The following is a 20,074-nucleotide window of genomic DNA, read 5'->3' as shown; positions in this document are numbered from 1 at the left end:
CTCCAGACCTTAATCCCATTGAAAATCTGTGGAGGGAGCTGAAGGTTCGAGTTGCCAAACGTCAGCCTCAAAACCTTAATGACTTGGAGAAGATCTGCAAAGAGGAGTGGGACAAAATCCCTCCTGAGATGTGTGCAAACCTGTTGGCCAACTACAAGAAACGTCTGACCTCTGATTGCCAACAAGGGTTTTGCCACCAAGTACTAAGTCATGTTTTGCAGAGGGGTCAAATACTTATTTCCCTCATTAAAATGCAAATCATTTATAACATTTTTAACATGCGTTTTTCTGGATTTTTTTGTTGTTATTCTGTCCCTCACTGTACAAATAAATCTACCATTAAAATTATAGACTGATCATTTCTTTGTCAGTGGGCAAACTTACAAAATCAGCAGGGGATCAAATACTTTTTTCCTCACTGTATCTATGTGTGATCTGTGTATGGCAGACACCTAACCAAAGACCTTTAGCAACATCCTCCTATTACTAATGACAGACGCACAGAGTGGGTTCAAGGCAAGAAATGACATTGAAAGGGCCTTGTTAGGAAATGCCAGAGTATATGGGAACTCTAGATTGATTCCCTAAAAGGGATGTTTGAAATAAGTGGTGCTGCATATAATAAGAATGGTGTTATGTTATTGCAATGGATGAGGAGGTTCTGGCCAGTAGGCTTCTCTGCCAAAGCTATTGAAACATTCACACATAGCTACACCTTTTTGAATCCATCTGCTGCCACTTTAGTGGCCTGAGAATGCAATATAACTTTTGATAATGTAATTATTTGTTTTGTATTTAGTTTGTATTAAAGAGACTAATATGTGTTGTCTATTCTGAACTACTTTATAATAAAAACATGCTTGAGTATAAATGAATGCACATAAAAATGAACTAAGATGTGGGAAATTTTATAATTACTTTTAAGCGACCAAATTCTTTAAATATTGTTAGTGCATTATTACTTTACTAAGATGATAATAATGTGTAGCCTATTAGTTCGTACTCATAACGTGTCATGAAGCACAAAGAACCAGGCCTACCTTTTTATTCTCGATACGTCAGTTTCCGACGAACTGAGAGCTGTGGAATTTCCCCTCTGTTAAGCCACACCCACAGACCTCTCTGAATGGCCATAACGATTTATATGTAAAACTCTTCTCGCTCGTTATTGGTCCTCATTCTGTTTTGGGACATTTCGTGAGTTATGTTGTATGAAAGTTTTGGTAGATCGAAAAGTTGGTGAAATTGGTAAGTGTTGATATTATTAACTGTCAAATAATGTGCAAATATATCAGTTTCAGTCGAGTTTTGAACCGAGATGGCACCTGTTTCCTTTTCGTCATGGTTTGTGCGGTAGAATGACTCGTTTTGGTAGCGTGACCGTAGCTAGCTGGTCAGAAATGTTCAACATTGCGATGTGGGCTGTTGTAGGGTTATGGCTAGAAGGATTCCAGCTTTTGTCAAATTTACGTCAAACGTGTATATATATATATTTTAGCTAACCCTTTTCCTAACCTTAATTGTCTGGATTCTCCTAACAGCTACGTTAATTCTCCTAACCTGTTGGGGAAAGTCTAATCTGACAAAAACTGGAACCCTTCTAGCCATGACCATACATCTAGCTAGACGCCCAATATCCTGTAACTACATTCACGCGAGATTCGGCTCTGGTCCGAGATTAGGTTAAAATGTGCAGGTTATGTTTTATAACTAGTTTATAATCTACCTTTTTGAGGCTATGTTGTGCCATTTAGTGACAGTACCATCAATGCCACGATATACACTCACCTGCTCTATTCACAGAGATTGGGGCTGATGAATTGGTGAGCTCACTCAACTGAGGAGACATACTCACACCACAATGTCTGGGGCCCAGGAGCACAAGAGAAGGCAACCCCCGAAAATGTACTTGGTGGTATCCAACCAAAAGATTCAGGACCAGTTGGAAGGTACCATTCGACTGCTACGGGGGAACCTCTGTCAGGAGCAAGAGGGGGGAAGGAGCAGGGGTGACCAACTGTGGGTAAAGGTAAGAAAATGAATTAATACTTTATCACGCCTGTCTTCTCTCTTCCTTGTTTGAATATTCCCTCACTTCTCCTTTTTCTCTTTCTTTCTCTGCTCTCCCTCCCTCCCTCCCTCCCTCCCTCCCTCCCTCCCTCCCTCACTCTCTGCAATCTTTCTCCTTGTCCCCCACAACCCTCTGTCCCTCTCTCTCTCTCGCTCTCTCCTCTCTTGCTCTCTCTCCCTTCCTCTCTCTCTCTCCCTTCCATCCTCTCTCTCCTTGTCCCCCACCACCCTCCGTCTCTCTTTCTCTCTCCCTCTCCCTTCCCCTCTCTCTCTCCCTCTCTCTCTCTCTCCCTCTCTCTCTCTCTCCCTCTCTCTCTCCCTTCCTCTCTCTCTCCCTTCCTCTCTCTCTCCCTTCCTCTCTCTCGCTCTCCCTCCCTCTCTCCTTGTCCCCTACCACCCTCCGTCTCTCGCCCTTCCTCTCTCTCGCCCTTCCTCTCTCTCGCCCTTCCTCTCTCTCGCCCTTCCTCTCTCTCGCCCTTCCTCTCTCTCCTTGTTCCCCACCACCCACCGTCTCTCGCTCTCTCTTTCTCTCCCTCGCTCACCATCAGGTATTTGACAATGCCAGTATGTTGAAGACTGTCAAGCAGCTGAAGATTGGCAAGTTATACACTCCTTTCATTTCTTTCTCTCTCCCTCAGGTGTTAGACTATGGTTGTATGGTAAAGATTGACAAACAGCTCCTTATAGAAGTCCCCACCGACCTGACCGGCCTATTGGAGCCTGTATCTGATCCGGAGTCCCGCCTCAATTTGCTCATTAACCCCAAGCAACTTTACCGATTGGCTGCCTTGCCCCTAGGCACCCCCCTCTATGTCCAGATGGGCCAACCAGGAGAGCTGGCGGAGGCGGAGCTGAGGTATCGAGGACCGCTGACCAGAGGAAGTACTGCTGTGTTGTTTGGGGTGCAGCTGAAGGTATTGTTGCTAACGTGGTGTTTTTAGCTATAGACAACAGATCATAACAACAAACTTTCACTCTTTGATGATTGTCTTGAAGGTCATTTTACTTGTATTTTAGTTAGCCACTGTCACACAGTAGTACCCAAATTGTCAAATGACTCGGATCTACCTCTCTCTCTCTCTCTCTCTGTCTCTGTCTCTGTCTCTGTGTGTTTCTCTCTCTCTCAGGACTCAGCAGTGGGTAGAGGCAACAGTAATGGTTCTTACAAAGGCCACCAGCTCTTCACCTGTCCCGAAGCCTCCGCCCTCTTCCTACCGGCCAATCAGATCAGGCTACGACGCTGGTCCCGTGCCAATGACGACCATCACAACAACGCTCTTCAACCTCAACCCCCCATTGGTAACATCATTGCTAGAACGGCTGAATCGTCTCCCAGCCTGGCCCCAGTCCCAGTCCTGGCTCGAAACCCCAGCTCCCCACCTCCCCTCCAGGTGGGCCACAGAGTGTGCTTCCCCCTGGAGGATACTGTCCATGGGGGAGAGGTGAGGTTCTGTGGGGCCCTGCCTGGACGGACCTCCACTGGGGTGTTTGTAGGAATCCTGCTGGTCAGTATCACTGCTGGAGGGTGCGACTGTATATAGAAATACAATCAGTGTGATTATACACATTTTAGATTTTATAGTAATTATTGTGTTTGAAGACAACCAAAATATAGTGTTTTGTGGATAACATTCACACACGTTTAGGCTATATTCTTCATCTAACAGTCAATGTTTCCTGTATATTTGCGCTAATCAGTTTGTTTCTACGCAGGACAATGCGGTTGGTAACTGGGATGGTTCATATAAAGGAGAAAAGTTGTGCTCCATCTCCTCTTCTGTGTATGGTTGCCTGCTACCCATCTCCAAGGTGTCCCCTGGTACGTCACTCCCTGGTTGAAATGTTAGGGCAGATCAGAGATACTGTTGATTTACTGTTGAGTTACTGTTATGAGAGAGGGTGCAATTGGAAAACAAAACGTTGTGGAAAATCATGACTGTTAGATGACTGATGTCCTCCCATCCTTTACCCCTGATTGTCTTTCATTTTCCTCCCCCCGCAGAACCAACAAGGTCACGCCGCCACACTCCTCCCCTCCGGAACCCCAAACCGGTCCTCAAACCCACCCAACCACCTGCCCCTGTATCCTCACCTGCCTCCACCCCAAAGATCGCTCTGATGCCCCCCCAACTCCTCTCAGCCAAACTGGCCTTAAAACCTCCACCCCTCCTCAGCCCCAAACCTTTCACGAAACCTCACCCCCTTCCCCCAACCCCTCCCACCATCAAACCCCAAACTCTGCCCTCCCCGACCGCCACTGATCAACCACAGCTCTTGAACGGTTCGCCCGGTCCCCTCTCTCCGGGTCGAGGTGACGGATTGGACACTGAGGAGAACGGAGATGCGGGATTGGAAGTTGAGTTGGAGGTGGGGTCCATGGTGGAGGTGAATGACCCGCCCCTTTTTGGAGTGATTCGTTGGATTGGACGAATCAGTGGAGTTCCACAACTGGTGTCAGGAATCGAACTGGTACGGTAACACTGTCACTGTGTGTCATCAACTCCCTGTAATTCCATCAACTCTAATTGTGTCAGTGTCAAGTCAATCAGTGTATGACAACATTGTAAAGCAGCGGTATTCAAACATTTTCAACTAAGGCCCCCTTAAACTCCAAAATGTCTAGTGTGTGTTTGTAACATATTTATCTGCTTACTTTCCTCTCTCAGGACCAGGAACTGACCGCTGGAACAGACGGCAGTTACCTTGGCGAACGCCACTTCCGTTGCCCTGCCAACAAGGGGCTGTTCGTCAAACTCCGGAACTGTAGGCGGGATTCCAGATTCCCTGCCCCTGAGACACCGGTCAATCAGGTGGAGCGCTGCAACTCCATAGGTGTGTTGTGTGTGTGTGTGTGTGTGTGTGTGTGTGTGTGTGTTGTCTTGCCCAACTCACGCCACTCCCTTGAGATGAATGAGCTAGCCTAGGTTCCCACTGCTTCAGGTCTATGACCTACAGGTGCCGCCCTTCCAGCCCAGTCCGGATGCCAGCTACCCGCTGATTCCAGCCTGGCGTAGTTCTTGGCGGCCGACAGCTGGAGTGGGAGAAACCTTTTTTTTTTTTTTAAACCACTCAGCGGGGCATCCAACTCCGGGGTAGCGCAACCCGTAGTTCATCAGGCTATCCTAGGGCTATAAGACCAGGGGAAGCGTAAGACCAGTGGAAGCATAAGACCTGGGGAACTAGAGGGAGAGTATAATTTCTCCTCTCTGCAACTGTTTTTATTAAATAGATACCTTAGTTTTACACCCACGGGTGCACGTCACGAGCCGTTTACCTGTGGACCTGAAGTTACTCACCGTAACGGGACCTAGTGTCCTACGAGACAGAAGAGGTATAGTCACACCTAAGACATTTTCATACACACCCCAAGCATGAACCCACACAGTTACCAAGAGAGGAAACCATCTGGTCTATTTCGGTCAGTGGCCCCTTGAGAGGAAGTACACCACCTGTATTTATTCAAACAAAGACTCTACTTATCTTATGAATACCCTAGCTCTCAACCCTGAGGAAACAGACACCTCACAAGTCCTCAACTGGCAGCTTCATTAAATAGTACCCGCAAAACACCAGTCTCACCGTCAACAGTGAAGAGGCGACTCCGGGATGCTGGCCTTCGAGGCATAGTTCGTCTGTCCAGTGTCTGTCTTCTTTTGCCCATCTTAATCTTTTATTTTTATTGTCCAGTCTGAGATGTGGCTGTTTCTTTGCAACTCTGCCTAGAAGGCCAGCATCCCGGAGTCGCCTCTTCACTGTTGACGTTGAGACTGGTGTTTTGCAGGTACTATTTAATGAAGTTGCCAGGTGAGGACTTGTGAGGTGTCTGTTTCTCAAACTAGGCACTCTACTGTACTTGTCCTCTTGCTCAGTTGTGCACTGGGCCCTCCCACTCCTCTTTCTATTCTGGTTAGAGCCAGTTTGCACTGTTCTGTGAAGGAAGTAGTACACAGCGTTGTACGAGATTTTCAGTTTCTTGGCAATTTCTCGCATGAAATAGCCTTCATTTCTCAGAACAAGAATAGACTGACGAGTTTCAGAAGAAAGTTATTTGTTTCTGGCCATTTTGAGCCTGTAATCGAACCCACAAATACTGATACTCCAGATACTCAACTAGTCTGCTTCTTTAATCATAACAACAGTTTTCAGCTGTGCAAACATAATTGCAAAAGGGTTTTCTAATGATCAATTAGCCTTTTAAAAAGATGAATTTGGATTAGCTAACACAACGTGCCATTGGAACACAGCAGTGATGGTTCCTGATAATGGGCCTCTACACCTATGTACAGTTGAAGTTGGAAGTTTACATACACTTAGGTTGGAGTCATTAAAACTTGTTTTTCAACACTCCACAAATTTCTTGTTAACAAACTATAGTTTTGGCAAGTCGGTTAGGACATCTACTTTGTGCATGACAAAAGTAATTTTTCCAACAATTGTTTACAGACAGATTATTTCACTTATAATTCACTGTATCACAATTCCATTGGGTCAGAAGTTTACATACACTAAGTTGACTGTGCCTTTAAACAGCTTGAAAATTCCAGAAAATGATGTCATGGCTTTAGAAGCATCTGATAGGCTAATTGACATAATTTGAGTCAATTGGAGGTGTACCTGTGGATGTATTTCAAGGCCTACCTTCAAACTCAGTGCCTCTTTGCTTGACATCATGGGGAAATCAAAATAAATCAGCCAAGACCTCAGAAAACATTGTAGACTTCCACAAGTCTGGTTCATCCTTGGGAGCAATTTCCAAATGCCTGAAGGTACCACGTTCATCTGCACAAACAATAGTATGCAAGTATAAACACCATGGGACCACGCAGCCACTCAGGAAGGAGACGCGTTCTGTCTCCTAGAGATGAACTTACTTTGCTGCGAAAAGTGCAAATCAATCCCAGAACAACAGCAAAGGATCTTGTGAAGATGCTGGAAGAAACCGGCACAAAAGTATCTATATCCACAGTAAAACGAGTCCTATATCAACATAACCTGAAAGGTTGCTCAGCAAGGAAGAAGCCACTGCTCCAAAATCGCCATAAAAAAGCCAGACTACGGTTTGCAACTGCATATGGGGACAAAGATTGTACTTTTTGGAGAAATGTCCTCTGGACTGATGAAACAAAAATAGGACAGTTTTGCCATAATGACCATCGTTATGTTTGGAGGAAAAAGGGAGATGCTTGCAAGCCGAAGAACACCATCCCAACCGTGAAGCACGGGGTGGCAGCATCATGTTGTGGGGGTGCTTTGCAGCAGGAGGGACTGGTGCACTTCACAAAATACATGGCTTCATGAGGAAGGAAAATTATGTGGATATATTGAAGCAACATCTCAAGACATCAGTCAGGAAGTTAAAGCTTGGTCGCAAATGGGTCTTCCAAATGGACAATGACGCCAAGCCTACTTACAAAGTTGTGGCAAAATGGCTTAAGGACAACAAAGTCAAGGTATTGGAGTAGCCATCACAAAGCCCTGACCTCAATCCCATGGAAAATCTGCAGGTAGAACTGAAAAAGCATGTGCAAGCAAGGAGGCCTACAAACCTGACACAGTTACACCAGCTCTGTCAGGAGGAATGGGCCAAAATTCACCCAACTTATTGTGGGAAGCTTGTGGAAGGCTACCCAAAACGTTTAACCCAAGATTAACCATTTAAAGGCAATGCTACCAAATACTAATTGAGTATATGTAAACTTCTGACCCACTGGGAATGCGATGAAAGAAATCCAAGCTGAAATAAATCAATCTTTCTACTATTATTCTGACATTTCACATTCTTAAAATAAAGTGGTAATCCTAACTGACCTAAGACAGGGAATTTTTAATAGGATTAAATGTCAGGAATTGTGAAAAACTGAGTTTAAATGTATTTGTCTAAGGTGTATGTAAACATCCGACTTCAACTGAAGATATTCCATAAAAAATCTGCCATTTCCAGTTACAATAGTAATTTACAACATTAACAACAATAACAAAAGTTGACCTATTCTGTGAGCGAAATAAATATTCCAAACAAAGTCTGGGACAGTTGTGGGATGCGATAGATCCCAAATGAACAACCACTAGCATCAAAAAAACTGTTTAAAGCAATGAGCCTGACGCAACAGAGCAGAACGTTTAGCTTAAAATGTTGATCAACTATCAGGCTATTTCTTCACATTATATGCGCAGCAATGCGCACACAGCTGTAGGCTAGAAGTGTAAATGTTCCATTAGCTGGAAAACACTATTCTCAAAAGTGACCGCAAATGCGATTATGTGTGTAATGCTTTTATTTTAAAGTTGTATTTTTATGGTGAAAATGATCTTTCCCAAACTTGAAACTCACATGCTGCATATGTATGCCAGTTAGGCTCTACTCCCGTTGTAAAGCAGATTTAATGTGCTTTACATGTCATCTATGCACTTAAATAGCAAATGGAGGTTGCTTTTCCCCGTGGTTTATTTTCATGCCAGCCAGGTAGGATATACTCCTGATGTAAAGAGAACAAATGTACTTAATATTAGGAAAGTTGAGAAAGACCTAACCCACAAATAGTAATATAATCAATAATTTTGCTCTTTATTTAGCCATCTTGCATATAAAACCTTTCACAATTTTTGATGAACAAATATCTCACCACAGGTTAATGAGAAGGGTGTGCTTGAAAGGATGCACATAACTCACTGAAATGTTGTATTGGAGAGAGTCTCAGTCTTATATCATTTCCCACAAACAATCTGTCCCTGTATTTAGTTTTCATGCTAGTGAGGGCCGAGAATTCACTCTCGTATAGGTACGTGGTTGCAAAGGGCATCAGTGTCTTAACGGCGCAATTTGCCATTGCAAGAAACTCTGAGCGCAGCCCAATCCAGAAATCTGGCAGTGGCTTCTGATTAAATTCAATTTTCACAGAACCGCTTGTTGCAATTTCGATGAGGCTCTCTTGTTCAGATATCGGTAAATGGACTGGAGGCAGGGCATGAAAGGGATAACGAATCCAGTTGTTTGTGTCGTCCGTTTCGGGGAAGTACCTGCGTATTGCGCACCCAGCTCACTCAGGTGCTTCGCTATATCACATTTGACATTGTCCGTAAGCTTGAGTTCATTTGCACACAAAAAATCATACAATGATGTAAAGACCTGTGTGTTGTCCTTGTTAATGCAGACAGAAACGAGCTCCAACTTTTTAATCATAGCCTCAATTTTGTCCCGCACGTTGAATATAGTTGCAGAGATTCCCTGTAATCCTAGATTCAGATCATTCAGGCAAGGAAAAAACATCACCCAGATAGGCCAGTCGTGTGAGGAAACTTGTCATCATGCAAGCCGTCAGACAAGTGAAAATTATGGTCAGTAAAGAAAACGTTAAGCTCGTTTCTCAATGAAAAAAAAAAATGTTTCAATACTTTGCCCCTTCATAACCAGCGCACTTCTGTATGTTGTAAAAGCTTTACATGGTCGCTGCCCACATCATTGCCTAATGCAGAAAATACACAAGTTCAGGGGCCTTGCTTTAACAAAGTTAACCATTTTCACTGTAGTGTCCAAAACGTCTTTCAAGCTGTCGGCATTCCCTTGGCAGCAAGAGCCTCTCAGTGGATGCTGCAGTGTACCCAAGTGGCGTCGGGAGCTACTGCTTGCACACGCGTTACCTCTCCACTATGTCTCCCTGTCATGGCTTTTGCACCATCAGTACAGATACCAACACATCTTGACCACCAATTTTATTTTTCGCAGTGAAACGAGGCTACTCAGGCGAGGGGGAAAAAACCTCACCCAAATGTATAGCCCCATTGGAAAATATAAATGTACTGTTTGAAAATGTGTGTGGGGGGGGAATATTTTATATATATATATATATAATGAATCACATTTTTATTTGGCGTACTTCAGACGGCATTGCGCGTACCCCAGTTTGGGAATACCTGGCCTAGCCTATAGAAAACTGATGTGATCCTCCTATTTTTAATAGAGGCCATCACTCTGTTTTCTCACACAATTTCATAGCCTATAGAAATGTTGCGCAACATGAGCTCATGGGCTCTCATGAAGTGTTTGATTAGATTTTTGATTACATTTGCATTGATGTCAGATTTATTAGATGGACAATAGAGTGCTGAGTACCAGTTAGCAACTTTGGTAGGCTACTAATGACCATCAGCAGCATCACAGCTTGGAGAAGCATAATTACCATGACTAAACGGTCACGTGAAATTTCACTGCCGTCATAACTCGTGACCGGCGGTAATACGGTCACCGAAATAGTCCTAGCTGCCTCCTCCTCTTTCTGCTAGCTGCGGTGGCTCTCTTCCTTCTGTTCCTTCTCCCGCCCCGTTGAATCTGTTTTCTTGGCCTCCTGCTCTCTCCATCCCAGAAGCAGTTGTCTCAGCAGGGGTGAGTTACATCCATCCCAGGGTTCGTGTGTGTGTGTGGCACATGTTTGTCTCTCTGTGTGTGTGTGTGTGTGTGTGTGTGTGTGTGTGTGTGTGTGTGTGTGTGTGTGTGTGTGTGTGTGTGCCCATACCATGTAACATGATGACCACTCCAACCACCAGCGTTTGCCGAGTGGGGCAGTGAGCGTGTCGAGGAGCACACCCCTCCAGTCCAGGGGGACGAGGCCAGAGATATGTACCAGGGCTGGAAGAGAGGCATCCAGGGCCACCTCAACTCCTGCTACCTGGACGCCTCACTATTCAGGTGACTAACACTGGCATTCTCCCTCCGTCCTGTTTGTAATATTATTAAGCCAATAATTGTTATTCAGTTATGTAATAGGATGTTGAGAACCGGAACCCTCAGTTAGAACCGGATACCATCGGTTAGAACCGGATACCATCGGTTAGAACCGGAACCCTCAGTTAGAACCGGAACACTCCGATAGAACCGAATTAAGGATTAGATAATGCAGTTAAATGCTTTTTTAGTGTGCAAAAATGTACAATTGGGGAATGTTATCATATCGAATCTAAGATAGTTTTTTAAACTAGAAGGAATGCTGGATGCATTCATGTTAATTAAACTCTTTTCTCCCCCTCTCTCTCCCCCTCAGTCTGTTTTCGTGCTGCAGTTCAGTAGACTGGGTGTTGCTGTGGCCCTCGAACCCCTCAGACGGCCCCCACTGCAGCCAAGCCCAGGACCTGCTTCGCTGTGAGATCGTCAACCCCCTACGCAGGTGTGTGTGTGTTCCTTCACAATGGATTTTATGTATAGGCATATATTGTGATTTAAATTGTTCTGTTGTAGATCAGTATCACTTTGTATTTATATAGTGAATTTGAATAGCTTTTATGAATGTACTGGGCTGTGTGTGTCTTTCAGGTTTGGCTATGTATGTGCCAGTAAAACCATGGCCCTGAGAAGACTACTGGAGGCTGAGAGTAGTGACACAGGCTTCACCAACCAGGAGAAAGGTGTGTGTGTGTGTGTGTGTGTGTGTGTGTGTGTGTGTGTGTGTGTGTGTGTGTGTGTGTGTGTGTCCGTGTGAGAGGGAGAGGGTGTTTGGCTGTCTGTCTCTCCGTCCGTGTCAGTAGGATGGGGCATGAGGGAGAGAAAGGGAATGTGTGTTCATCTATGTGTGGATCAATGTTCCCTCTAGTTTGTTTTGTCACTGAGGTCTGCTGAGCGCAAACTCGAAAGTTGTGAAAATTCTGTGCAACTTCCGGTGCGCGTTTACTGTTAACAGTGAGGTTGTACCCGCTTTAAGTTCGTTTTAACAATGGTCAGGTAGACTAATGTGGCTATTTGATCATAATGTAGGTTTACCAGAGTGGCCTACCATCAAAAACAATGGAGAAAATGCATCCAATAAAATTTTAACATGAAAATTGCTGTTCTGTCGTTCAGCCTACACTAGCAGCCAATGTGGGGTGTTCAATGTAGACCTACATTCCATGAGACCTTTGGGGAAAAAAAACATGCAGGGCTTGAAATTAACCTGTTTATCCACTTGTCCTTCAGACAAGGAGGTGACTGAAAATGTTATTGTGTTGTTTGATACAAGAAACCACTTTACAAAATAAAATGCATTATTATTCCCATACCACTATTACAGAGAATCAAACAAATTAAGCTACCCTCTGCCTATTGGCTACTTAGGTTATTCAAGCTTGTCTCAAAATACAATAATGCCCCTTCAAGACATAAAATGCTCATTACCTGACTCGCTTTTCACAGATCTAGAAATGCATACATTTTGTGCTCTTGTAGGAAGCAATCACTCCCCCATTGCTGACTACAAATGATCTATGACTGGGCTAATAACTCACTAACTAGCAAAGGATATGAACAAAATGTGCACGTGTGGTTACATGCAGCTTTCACTTTGATCTCAAAACAGGTGCATCTACTCACGACTGTTCAAGCTCTAAAAACAGTCCAGTTCAAAGTAAACATCACAGATCCATATATGGCAATGGTCTATTTGCATATTTTTTTTATTTAGCTAGGCCTACTGCAGCTCTGGTTATGGCACATCAGTCTATTTAGAGTAAGGGCCTGAGTCGTGCCTGTCAATGCAATAGAATCCTACTCTGATCGATGTGTTCTGCCTACAACAAAATCTCTTGCATTGTTTGTTTTGCATACTAAGTCCTGCATAGTTCATTTTGTTTCGGTATGTTGCGTTGAAAGTGGCTAATGTTGCATTGATTTGATCACAATTTCCACAGTGAAGGGGAAACGTTGATAGTGTTATTTAACTCTAGAAAGTTGAGTGAAGTTGAATCTCGTGCCACTCTGCGCAGGCTGATATTTGAGGGAACATTGGTGGTGTTTTTAAACACGTCTGTCTTCTTTCTGTCAGACCCAGAAGAGTTCCTCAACAAGCTTTTCCAGCTCCTCCGGGTCGAACCTCTTCTGAAGATCAGGTATACTTTCTCTCCCTCTCTCTCTCTCTCTCTCTCGCTCTCCTTCCCTTCCCCCCCCTCTCTCTCTCTCTCTCTCTCTCTCGTTCTCTTATTCTCTGTTACACACACTTTCTCTCCTGCTCCCCCTCATTCCTTTCAGGTCAGTGACACAGAAGCAGCAGCCTCAGGAGTGTCACCTCTACCAGCTCTTCCCTCCATCCGTTCCCCTCTCTCCCTCTTCCCCTGTCCCTCTGTCTCCGTCCCTCTGTCCCATCCCTCTCTCCTCCCCTGCAGTACTCATGAGGGTGGCCAGTGTTCAGACTCTGTTAGAGAAATCTTTCCTCCACGCGGGACTAAAGTTTGCTGAGGTAACAACACAAGACGACATAGTAGATACACAAACAAACTCAACGTTGAAGGGTTGATGGATTGACTCTCCCCTCCGCCAGGCCCCTTCCTGCCTCCCCCTCCTCATGCCTAGGTTTGGGAAGGACTTCAAGATGTTTGACGTCATCTTGCCTTCACTCACCATCGACATCACAGACCTGCTGGATGACAGTAAGAAACAAAGATATTGTCATGGAAATTCTTATACAGGGTCACTGGAAGTCAATCTTAATGAATCATTGTTTATTGTCAGAGCGCGAGAGAGGTTCCAACCAACTCAATGCACCATAGTACACATGTCAGTCAGGAGCTCTGCCTGGGCAGTCCCAGCAGTTGTCTTCTGTACGACTATACACAGACATTTGCATAATGAATTAATCATTACTGTTTTGTTTCATTCATGTGACAGACCAATACTGGTTTATAACATGTAACAGACCAACACCTCACAAGGCTTCTCTCTAAGCTGAGAACTTGAAACTAAGATAACTTTTTTTCGTTCTCAAAACAAGGTCTGGGCGTACTGCCAAATTGCGGATTCTGATAAATCAAATGTTATTTGTCACATGCGCCGAATACAACAGGTGTAGACCTTACATGCTGACCGGACACGTCACGTGTGCGAGCGTTGCAAAATAAATGTAGAAATCCATGTTATTCAATTATTGCACCCACACTGCTTGCGTGCGCCAACGAGCATCTGCGATGCCAAGGGCTAAAATATAACTCCTTTCTATTTATAACGCAGATTGCGCTGCAAGTTCTGCCTCTCCCATCTCATTGGTTTATAGAAGCAAGTACCCACGTGCCATCTCCTCATTGGTTATACCCACGTGGGTGATTGAAAGACGAACTGTTTTGCCGGTTGTCATGGTAATACTATGAAAGTGTAGATGCCGATCACCATATAAGTTAAAATATGAAAAAGCCTGGAAGGAGGAGAGATGACTAGAAACGATTCGGTTGGCCGTTTTATGTGTGGATTAATTGGCTGAGTAGAGGAGCTTGTGCATTTCAGGTAAAATAACAACTCAATGTTTATATCCCAGGACAAATTAGCTAGCAACAGCAAGCTAGCTAAATAGGACAAATTAGCTAGCAAGTTCAAGCTAACTAGCTAAATTGCCATACATGTTTAATGCTTTTCGACCTGTCCCCAAATTAATGTCATTGGTTCAGAGTTTGTTTTGATATTTTAACCTGCGTGTCGTGATCGCGTTTGGTGTAGGGGGACAAAATAAATGTATGCACGATTGCGCACGATGGAGCACGCTCGCAGCCGGTTTGGATTCCGTGTTACGGTGAAATGCTTACTTACAAGCCCTTAACAAACAATGCAGTTTTAAGAAAATACCTACAAAAAAAGCAAGAGATAATTATTTGTTATTCTTAAAGAGCAGCAGTAAATGACAAAAGCGAGGCTATGTACAGGGGGTACCGGTACAGAGTCAATATCAAATCAAACTTAATTTGTCACATACGCCGACTACAACAAGTGTAGATCTTACCGTGAAATGCTAACTTACAAGCCCTTAACCAACAGTGCAGTTCAAGAAGAAGAAAATATTTACCAAGTAGACTAAAATAACAAGCAATGATAAAAAGTAACACAATAAGAATAACAATAACGAGGCTATATACAGGGGGCACCGGTACCGAGTCAGTGTGCAGGGTTACAGACTAGTTGAGGTAATCTGTACATGTAGGTGGGGGCGAAGCAGCAGGTTACAAAAGGGGGGGTCAATGTAAATTGTCCGGTGGCGATTTTATGAATTGATCAGCAGTCTTATGGTTTGGAGGTAGAAGCTGTTGAGGAGCCTTTTGGTCCTAGACTTGGCGCCCCGGTACCGCTTGTTTTCTCTGCTACCGCGCGGCAGTCTATGACTTGGGTGACTGGAGTCTGACAATTTTATGGGCTTTCCTCTGACACTGCCTGTTTTATATAGGTCCTGGATGGCAGGGAGCTTGGCCCCAGTGATATACTGGGCTGTTTGCACTACCCTCTGTAGCGCCTTACGGTCAGATGCCAAGCAGTTGCCATACCAGGCGGTGATGCAATGGTCAGGATGCTCTTGATGGTGCAGCTGTAGAACCTTTTGAGGATCTCGGGACCCTTGCCAAATCTTTTCAGTCTCCTGAGGGGTGAAAAGGTTTTCTCCTGAGAGGTTGAAAATGTAAATGAAGACACTTGACAGTTGGTCCGCGCATGCTTAGAGTATACGTCCTGGTAATCCATCTGGCCCAGCGGCTTTGTTGATGTTGACCTGTTTAAAGGTTTTGTTCACATCGGCTACCGAGAGCGTTATCACGTAATCATCCAGAACAGCTGGTGCTCTCGTACATGCTTCAGTGTTGCTTGCCTCGAAGCGAGCATAAAAGGCATTTAGCTCGTCTGGTAGGCTCGCATCACTGGGCAGCTCGCGTCTGAGTTTCCCTTTGTAGTCCGTAATAGTTTCCAAGCCCTGCCACATCCGACGAGTGTCAGAGCCGGTGTAGTAGGATTCAATCTTAATCCTGTATAGACGCTTTGCTTGTTTGATGGTTCGTCTGAGGGCATAGCGGAATTTCTTATAAGCATCCGGATTAGTCTCCCGCTCCTTGAAAGCGGCAGCTCTAGCCTTTAGCTCGATGTGGATGTTGCCTGTAATCCATGGCTTCTGGTTGGGATATGTACGTACAGTCACTGTGGGGACGACGTCATCGATGCACTTATTGATGAAGCCGATGACTGAGGTGGTGTATTCCTCAATGCCATTGGATGAATCCTGTAAAATATTCCAGTCTGCTAGCAAAACAGTCCTGTAGTGTAGCATCCGCATCATCTGACCACTTCCATATTGAGCAAATCACTGGTACTTCCTGCTTTTAGTTTTTGCTTGTAAGCAGGAATCAGGAGGATAGAATTATGGTCAGATTTGCCAAATGGAGGGTGGGGGAGAGCTTTGTTTGCATCTCTGTGTGTGGAGTAAAGGTGGTCTAGTAAAGTAAAGGTGGTCTAGCAGCAACAAAGGTGGTCTAGTAAAGGTGGTCTATATTTTTTTTCCCTGGTTGCACATGTGACGTGCTGGTAAAAATTTGGTAAAACTGATTTAAGTTTGTCTGCATTAAAGTCCCTGGCCACTAGGAGTGCCGCTTCTGGGTGAGCATTTTCTTCTTTGCTTATGGCCTTATAGAGTTGGTTGAGAGCGGTCTTAGTGCCAGCTTCGTTTTGTGGTGGTAAATAGAAGGCTACAAATAATACAGATGAGAACTCTCTTGGTAGATAGTGTGGTCTACAGCTTATCAAAAGGTACTCTACCTCAGGCGAGCAATACCTCGAGACTTATTTAATATTAGACATCGCACACCAGCTGTTATTGACAAAAAGACACACCCCCACCCCTCGTCTTACCAGAGGTAGCGTCTCTGTTCTGCCGGTGCATGGAAAATCCCGCTAGCTCTATATTGTCCATATCTTCGTTCAGCCACATCTCGGTGAAACATAAGATGTTATAGTTTTTAATGTCCCGTTGGTAGGATAATCTTAATCGTAGGTCATCAATTTTATTTTCCAATGATTGCACGTTAGCCAGAAGAATGGAAGGCAGTGGGAGTTTACTCGCTCGCCTCCGGATTCTCAGAAGGGTGCCTGATCGGCGGACCCTTTTTCGTCATCTTTTCTTCACGCAAAAGGCGTGGATCTGGGCCTGTTCCAGTGAAAGCAGGATATCCTTCTCGTCGGACTCGTTAAAGGAAAAAGTTTCTTCCAGTCCGCGGTGAGTAATCGCTGTTCTGATGTCTAGAAGTTAGAAGTTATTTTCGGTCATAAGAGACGGTAGCAGCAACATTATGTACACAATAAGTAAAAAATAAGTTACGCACATTTTTATTTTTTTAAATAGCACAATTGGTTGGGAGAATGTAAAACGTCATCCATGTTCTTCGGCGGCATCTTATTTTGTGCGGGGGCACTTTTGACGAGGTAATTGAGGTAATATGTACATGTAGGTAGAGTTATTAAAGTGGCTATGCATAGATAATAACAGAGAGTAGCAGCGGCGTAAAAGAGGTGGGGGGCAATGCAAATAGTCTGGGTAGTCATTTGATTAGTTGTTCAGGAGTCTTATGGCTTGGGGGTAGAAGCTGTTTAGAATCCTCTTGGACCGCTTGCTGTGCGGTAGCAGAGAGAACAGTCTATGACTAGGGTGGCTGGAGTCTTTGACCATTTTTAGAGCCTTCCTCTGACACCGCCTGGTATAGAGGTCCTGGATGGCAGGAAGCTTGTCCCTGGTGATGTACTGGGCCGTACGCACTACCCTCTGATAGTGAGGATTCGTTAAATCGGTCACTTGCATGAAGACCGAAATTGGTTATTAGAAAAGCACAAACATTAAAATTCCCATTACAATATAAACTCATATATGAAAATGTACACTGAGTGTACAAAACACTTTAAGAACACCTGTTCTTTCCATGACATAGACTGACCAGGTGAATCCAGGTGAAAGCTGTGATCCCTTATTGATGTCACTTGTTAAATCCACTTCAATCAGTGTAGATGAAGGGGAGGAGACAGGTTAAAGAAGGATTTTGAAGTCTTGAGACAATTGAGGCATGGATTGTGTATGTGTGCCACTCTGAGGGTGAATGGGCAAGACAAAAGATTTTAGTGCCTTTGAACGGGATATGGTAGTAGGTGCCAGGCGCACCGGTTTGTGTCAAGAACGGCAACGCTACTGAGTTTTTCACACTACAGTTTATCGTGTGTATCAAGAATGGTCCACCACCCAAAGGACATCCAGCCAACTTGACACAACTGTGGAAAGCATTGGAGTCAACATGGACCAGCATCCCTGTGGAACGCTTTCGGCACCTTGCAGAGTCTATGCCCCGACAAATTGAGTCTGTTCTGAGGGTAACGGGAGTACAACTCAATATTAGGAAGGTGTTTCTAGTGTTTGGTGTACTCAGTGTACGTCTATGGTAAGAACCCTGCTATGTTAAAACATGAGGACATTTTATCGGGCGGGTTTCCTGTTGATGGCCTATTTAATGCTTTCTTTCTCTCTCTTTCTCTTCACTCATCTCTCTCTCCCTCCCCCTATTGCTATCTCTTCCTCTCTATTTCTCCCTCCCGCTGTCTCACTCCTCCCCCCTCTCTCTAGCTCTCAGACAGTGCAGTATTTGCCAGGCCGTAGCAGAATGGGAGTGTCTCGAGTGTTATGACGACTTGGACATCACACCTGGTCATCTGAAACAGTACTGCCACACCTGCAACACTCAGGTAACCATAGCACACCATTATTACCTATAGTACAGCTCTCAAAGTTACTTCAAAAGTCCCTTACATCTACACACTGCAGGACCAACATTGTCCTCTCTCTCCCTTCCTCCTTCTCCCTCTCTCCCTCCATCCTTCCATTAGGTGCACATCCACAAGAAGCGCCAGTCCCACAGTCCATGTCAGGTGGGTGTGGCTGGTGGTCCGTGGACCGGCCCACTGCATGGAACTCGTCAGCGATTGTCTCTCTTTGCTGTGACGTGCATCGAGACCAGCCACTACGTGAGCTTCGTCAAGCACGGGCCCCGCCCCGACGACTGGCTGTTCTTTGACAGTATGGCCGACAGGGAAGGTGAGAGATGTCAACTTTAAAAAGGGGCCTAAGGCCTGCAGCTACTTTTCATTTCTTCCTGTTAGTCAATTGATTGAATAATGTCATTGATTGGCCAGAGAGTCTACTCACCTGGTGTTCCAGATCTGAATCACTCTCTGATTACAGGGCAAATGCAAATCTGCAGTACTGCAAATCTCAAATAGCCCTTGAAACTATGAAACTCTTAATTTATATGATTGCGACATCCCATAATAGTTGCCATGTTCTGTTTCCATGGTTACGGCCAGGCGGGGAGAACGGTTTCAACATTCCCCAGGTGAGGGCGTGTCCAGAGGTGGGCCGCTACCTCAGCCTATCGGCGGAGGAGCTGGGCAGGCTAGACCCCGCCTCCTTGAGAGAGTCCGCCCGCCGGCTGCTGTGTGACTCCTACATGTGTCTCTACCACAGCCCTGAGCTCAGCCTGTACAAGTAACACACACACCAATGTGCCTTCAGGATGAGTGACATGCAGTATTGTACATTAACCACTGTTGTGCCTGTTCAAGTAACACACGCACAAGTTCCAGTATTGCACCAATGTGCCTCCAACAAGCAACACAGAAAGAGACTCCTACAACAACCACTGCCCAAATGTGCCTTAACCACTGCCCAAATGTGCCTTTGCAACACGAACAACCTGTTAACCACTCTTCTGTTTACTTTATGCGTATGTTCAATGGAAATCTGAGAAGAAAATTATGAATAATTGTATATAATATCATAATTTGATATAATATAATATTATTATATATCAAATATAATTTGCATATTTTTATTTTACACACCACTTTTTAATTCCATATTGGTTATGTTGTAATACATAGATAGAGAAAATGACCATGAGAATATATTAAAGAGAATTATAATGAAATATGTTGTTTGAAACATGTTATTGTCAAAGTATGATTCTGGTGTATGAAAAATAGCCCTAAATGCTTATCATCGCCAGGTAGTCCCGAGATTAGAGTGTTGGGCCAGTAGCCGATAGGGCTCTGGTTCGAATACGGGAGCCAACAAGGTGAAAAATCTGTTGCTATGCCCTTGAGCAAGGCACTTAACCTCAATTGCTCCAGGGATGCTGGACAATGTTTACCCTGGCCGTGATCCCACTCCCTGCAGGTGTCTCAGGGAGAGTTGGGATATACAAGAAAAAC

At 44.6% G+C, this 20,074-nt stretch overlaps 1 protein-coding gene across 2 annotated transcripts; it reads left to right on the top strand.

Moving 5' to 3' along the window:
• Positions 1-1,093: 1,093 nt before the first annotated feature.
• On the top strand, positions 1,094-18,549 carry si:cabz01101003.1 (ubiquitin carboxyl-terminal hydrolase CYLD). 2 transcript variants are annotated; one of them, XM_045701500.1, is made up of 13 exons: positions 1,094-1,248; positions 1,804-2,029; positions 2,709-2,984; positions 3,198-3,575; positions 3,784-3,889; positions 4,073-4,539; positions 4,737-4,902; positions 10,612-10,753; positions 11,106-11,228; positions 11,375-11,466; positions 12,858-12,921; positions 13,061-13,458; positions 18,432-18,549. In XM_045701500.1, the coding sequence occupies exons 2-12, from the start codon at positions 1,862-1,864 to the stop codon at positions 13,323-13,325; spliced, it is 2,247 nt and encodes a 748-aa protein (XP_045557456.1). In that variant the 5' UTR covers positions 1,094-1,248; positions 1,804-1,861; the 3' UTR covers positions 13,326-13,458; positions 18,432-18,549. The 2 variants fall into 2 exon arrangements, with proteins under 2 accessions (XP_045557456.1, XP_045557455.1); XM_045701499.1 differs by having other exon boundaries at positions 12,858-13,268; positions 13,350-13,458.
• The last annotated feature ends 1,525 nt before the right edge of the window (positions 18,550-20,074 follow it).

The sequence above is a fragment of the Salmo salar genome, chromosome ssa18, assembly GCF_905237065.1.
Source record: "Salmo salar chromosome ssa18, Ssal_v3.1, whole genome shotgun sequence".
Classification (NCBI taxonomy): domain Eukaryota; kingdom Metazoa; phylum Chordata; class Actinopteri; order Salmoniformes; family Salmonidae; genus Salmo; species Salmo salar.
The sequence above is the reverse complement of the archived record's forward strand: the minus strand, read 5'-3'. Positions and strand labels throughout refer to the sequence as shown.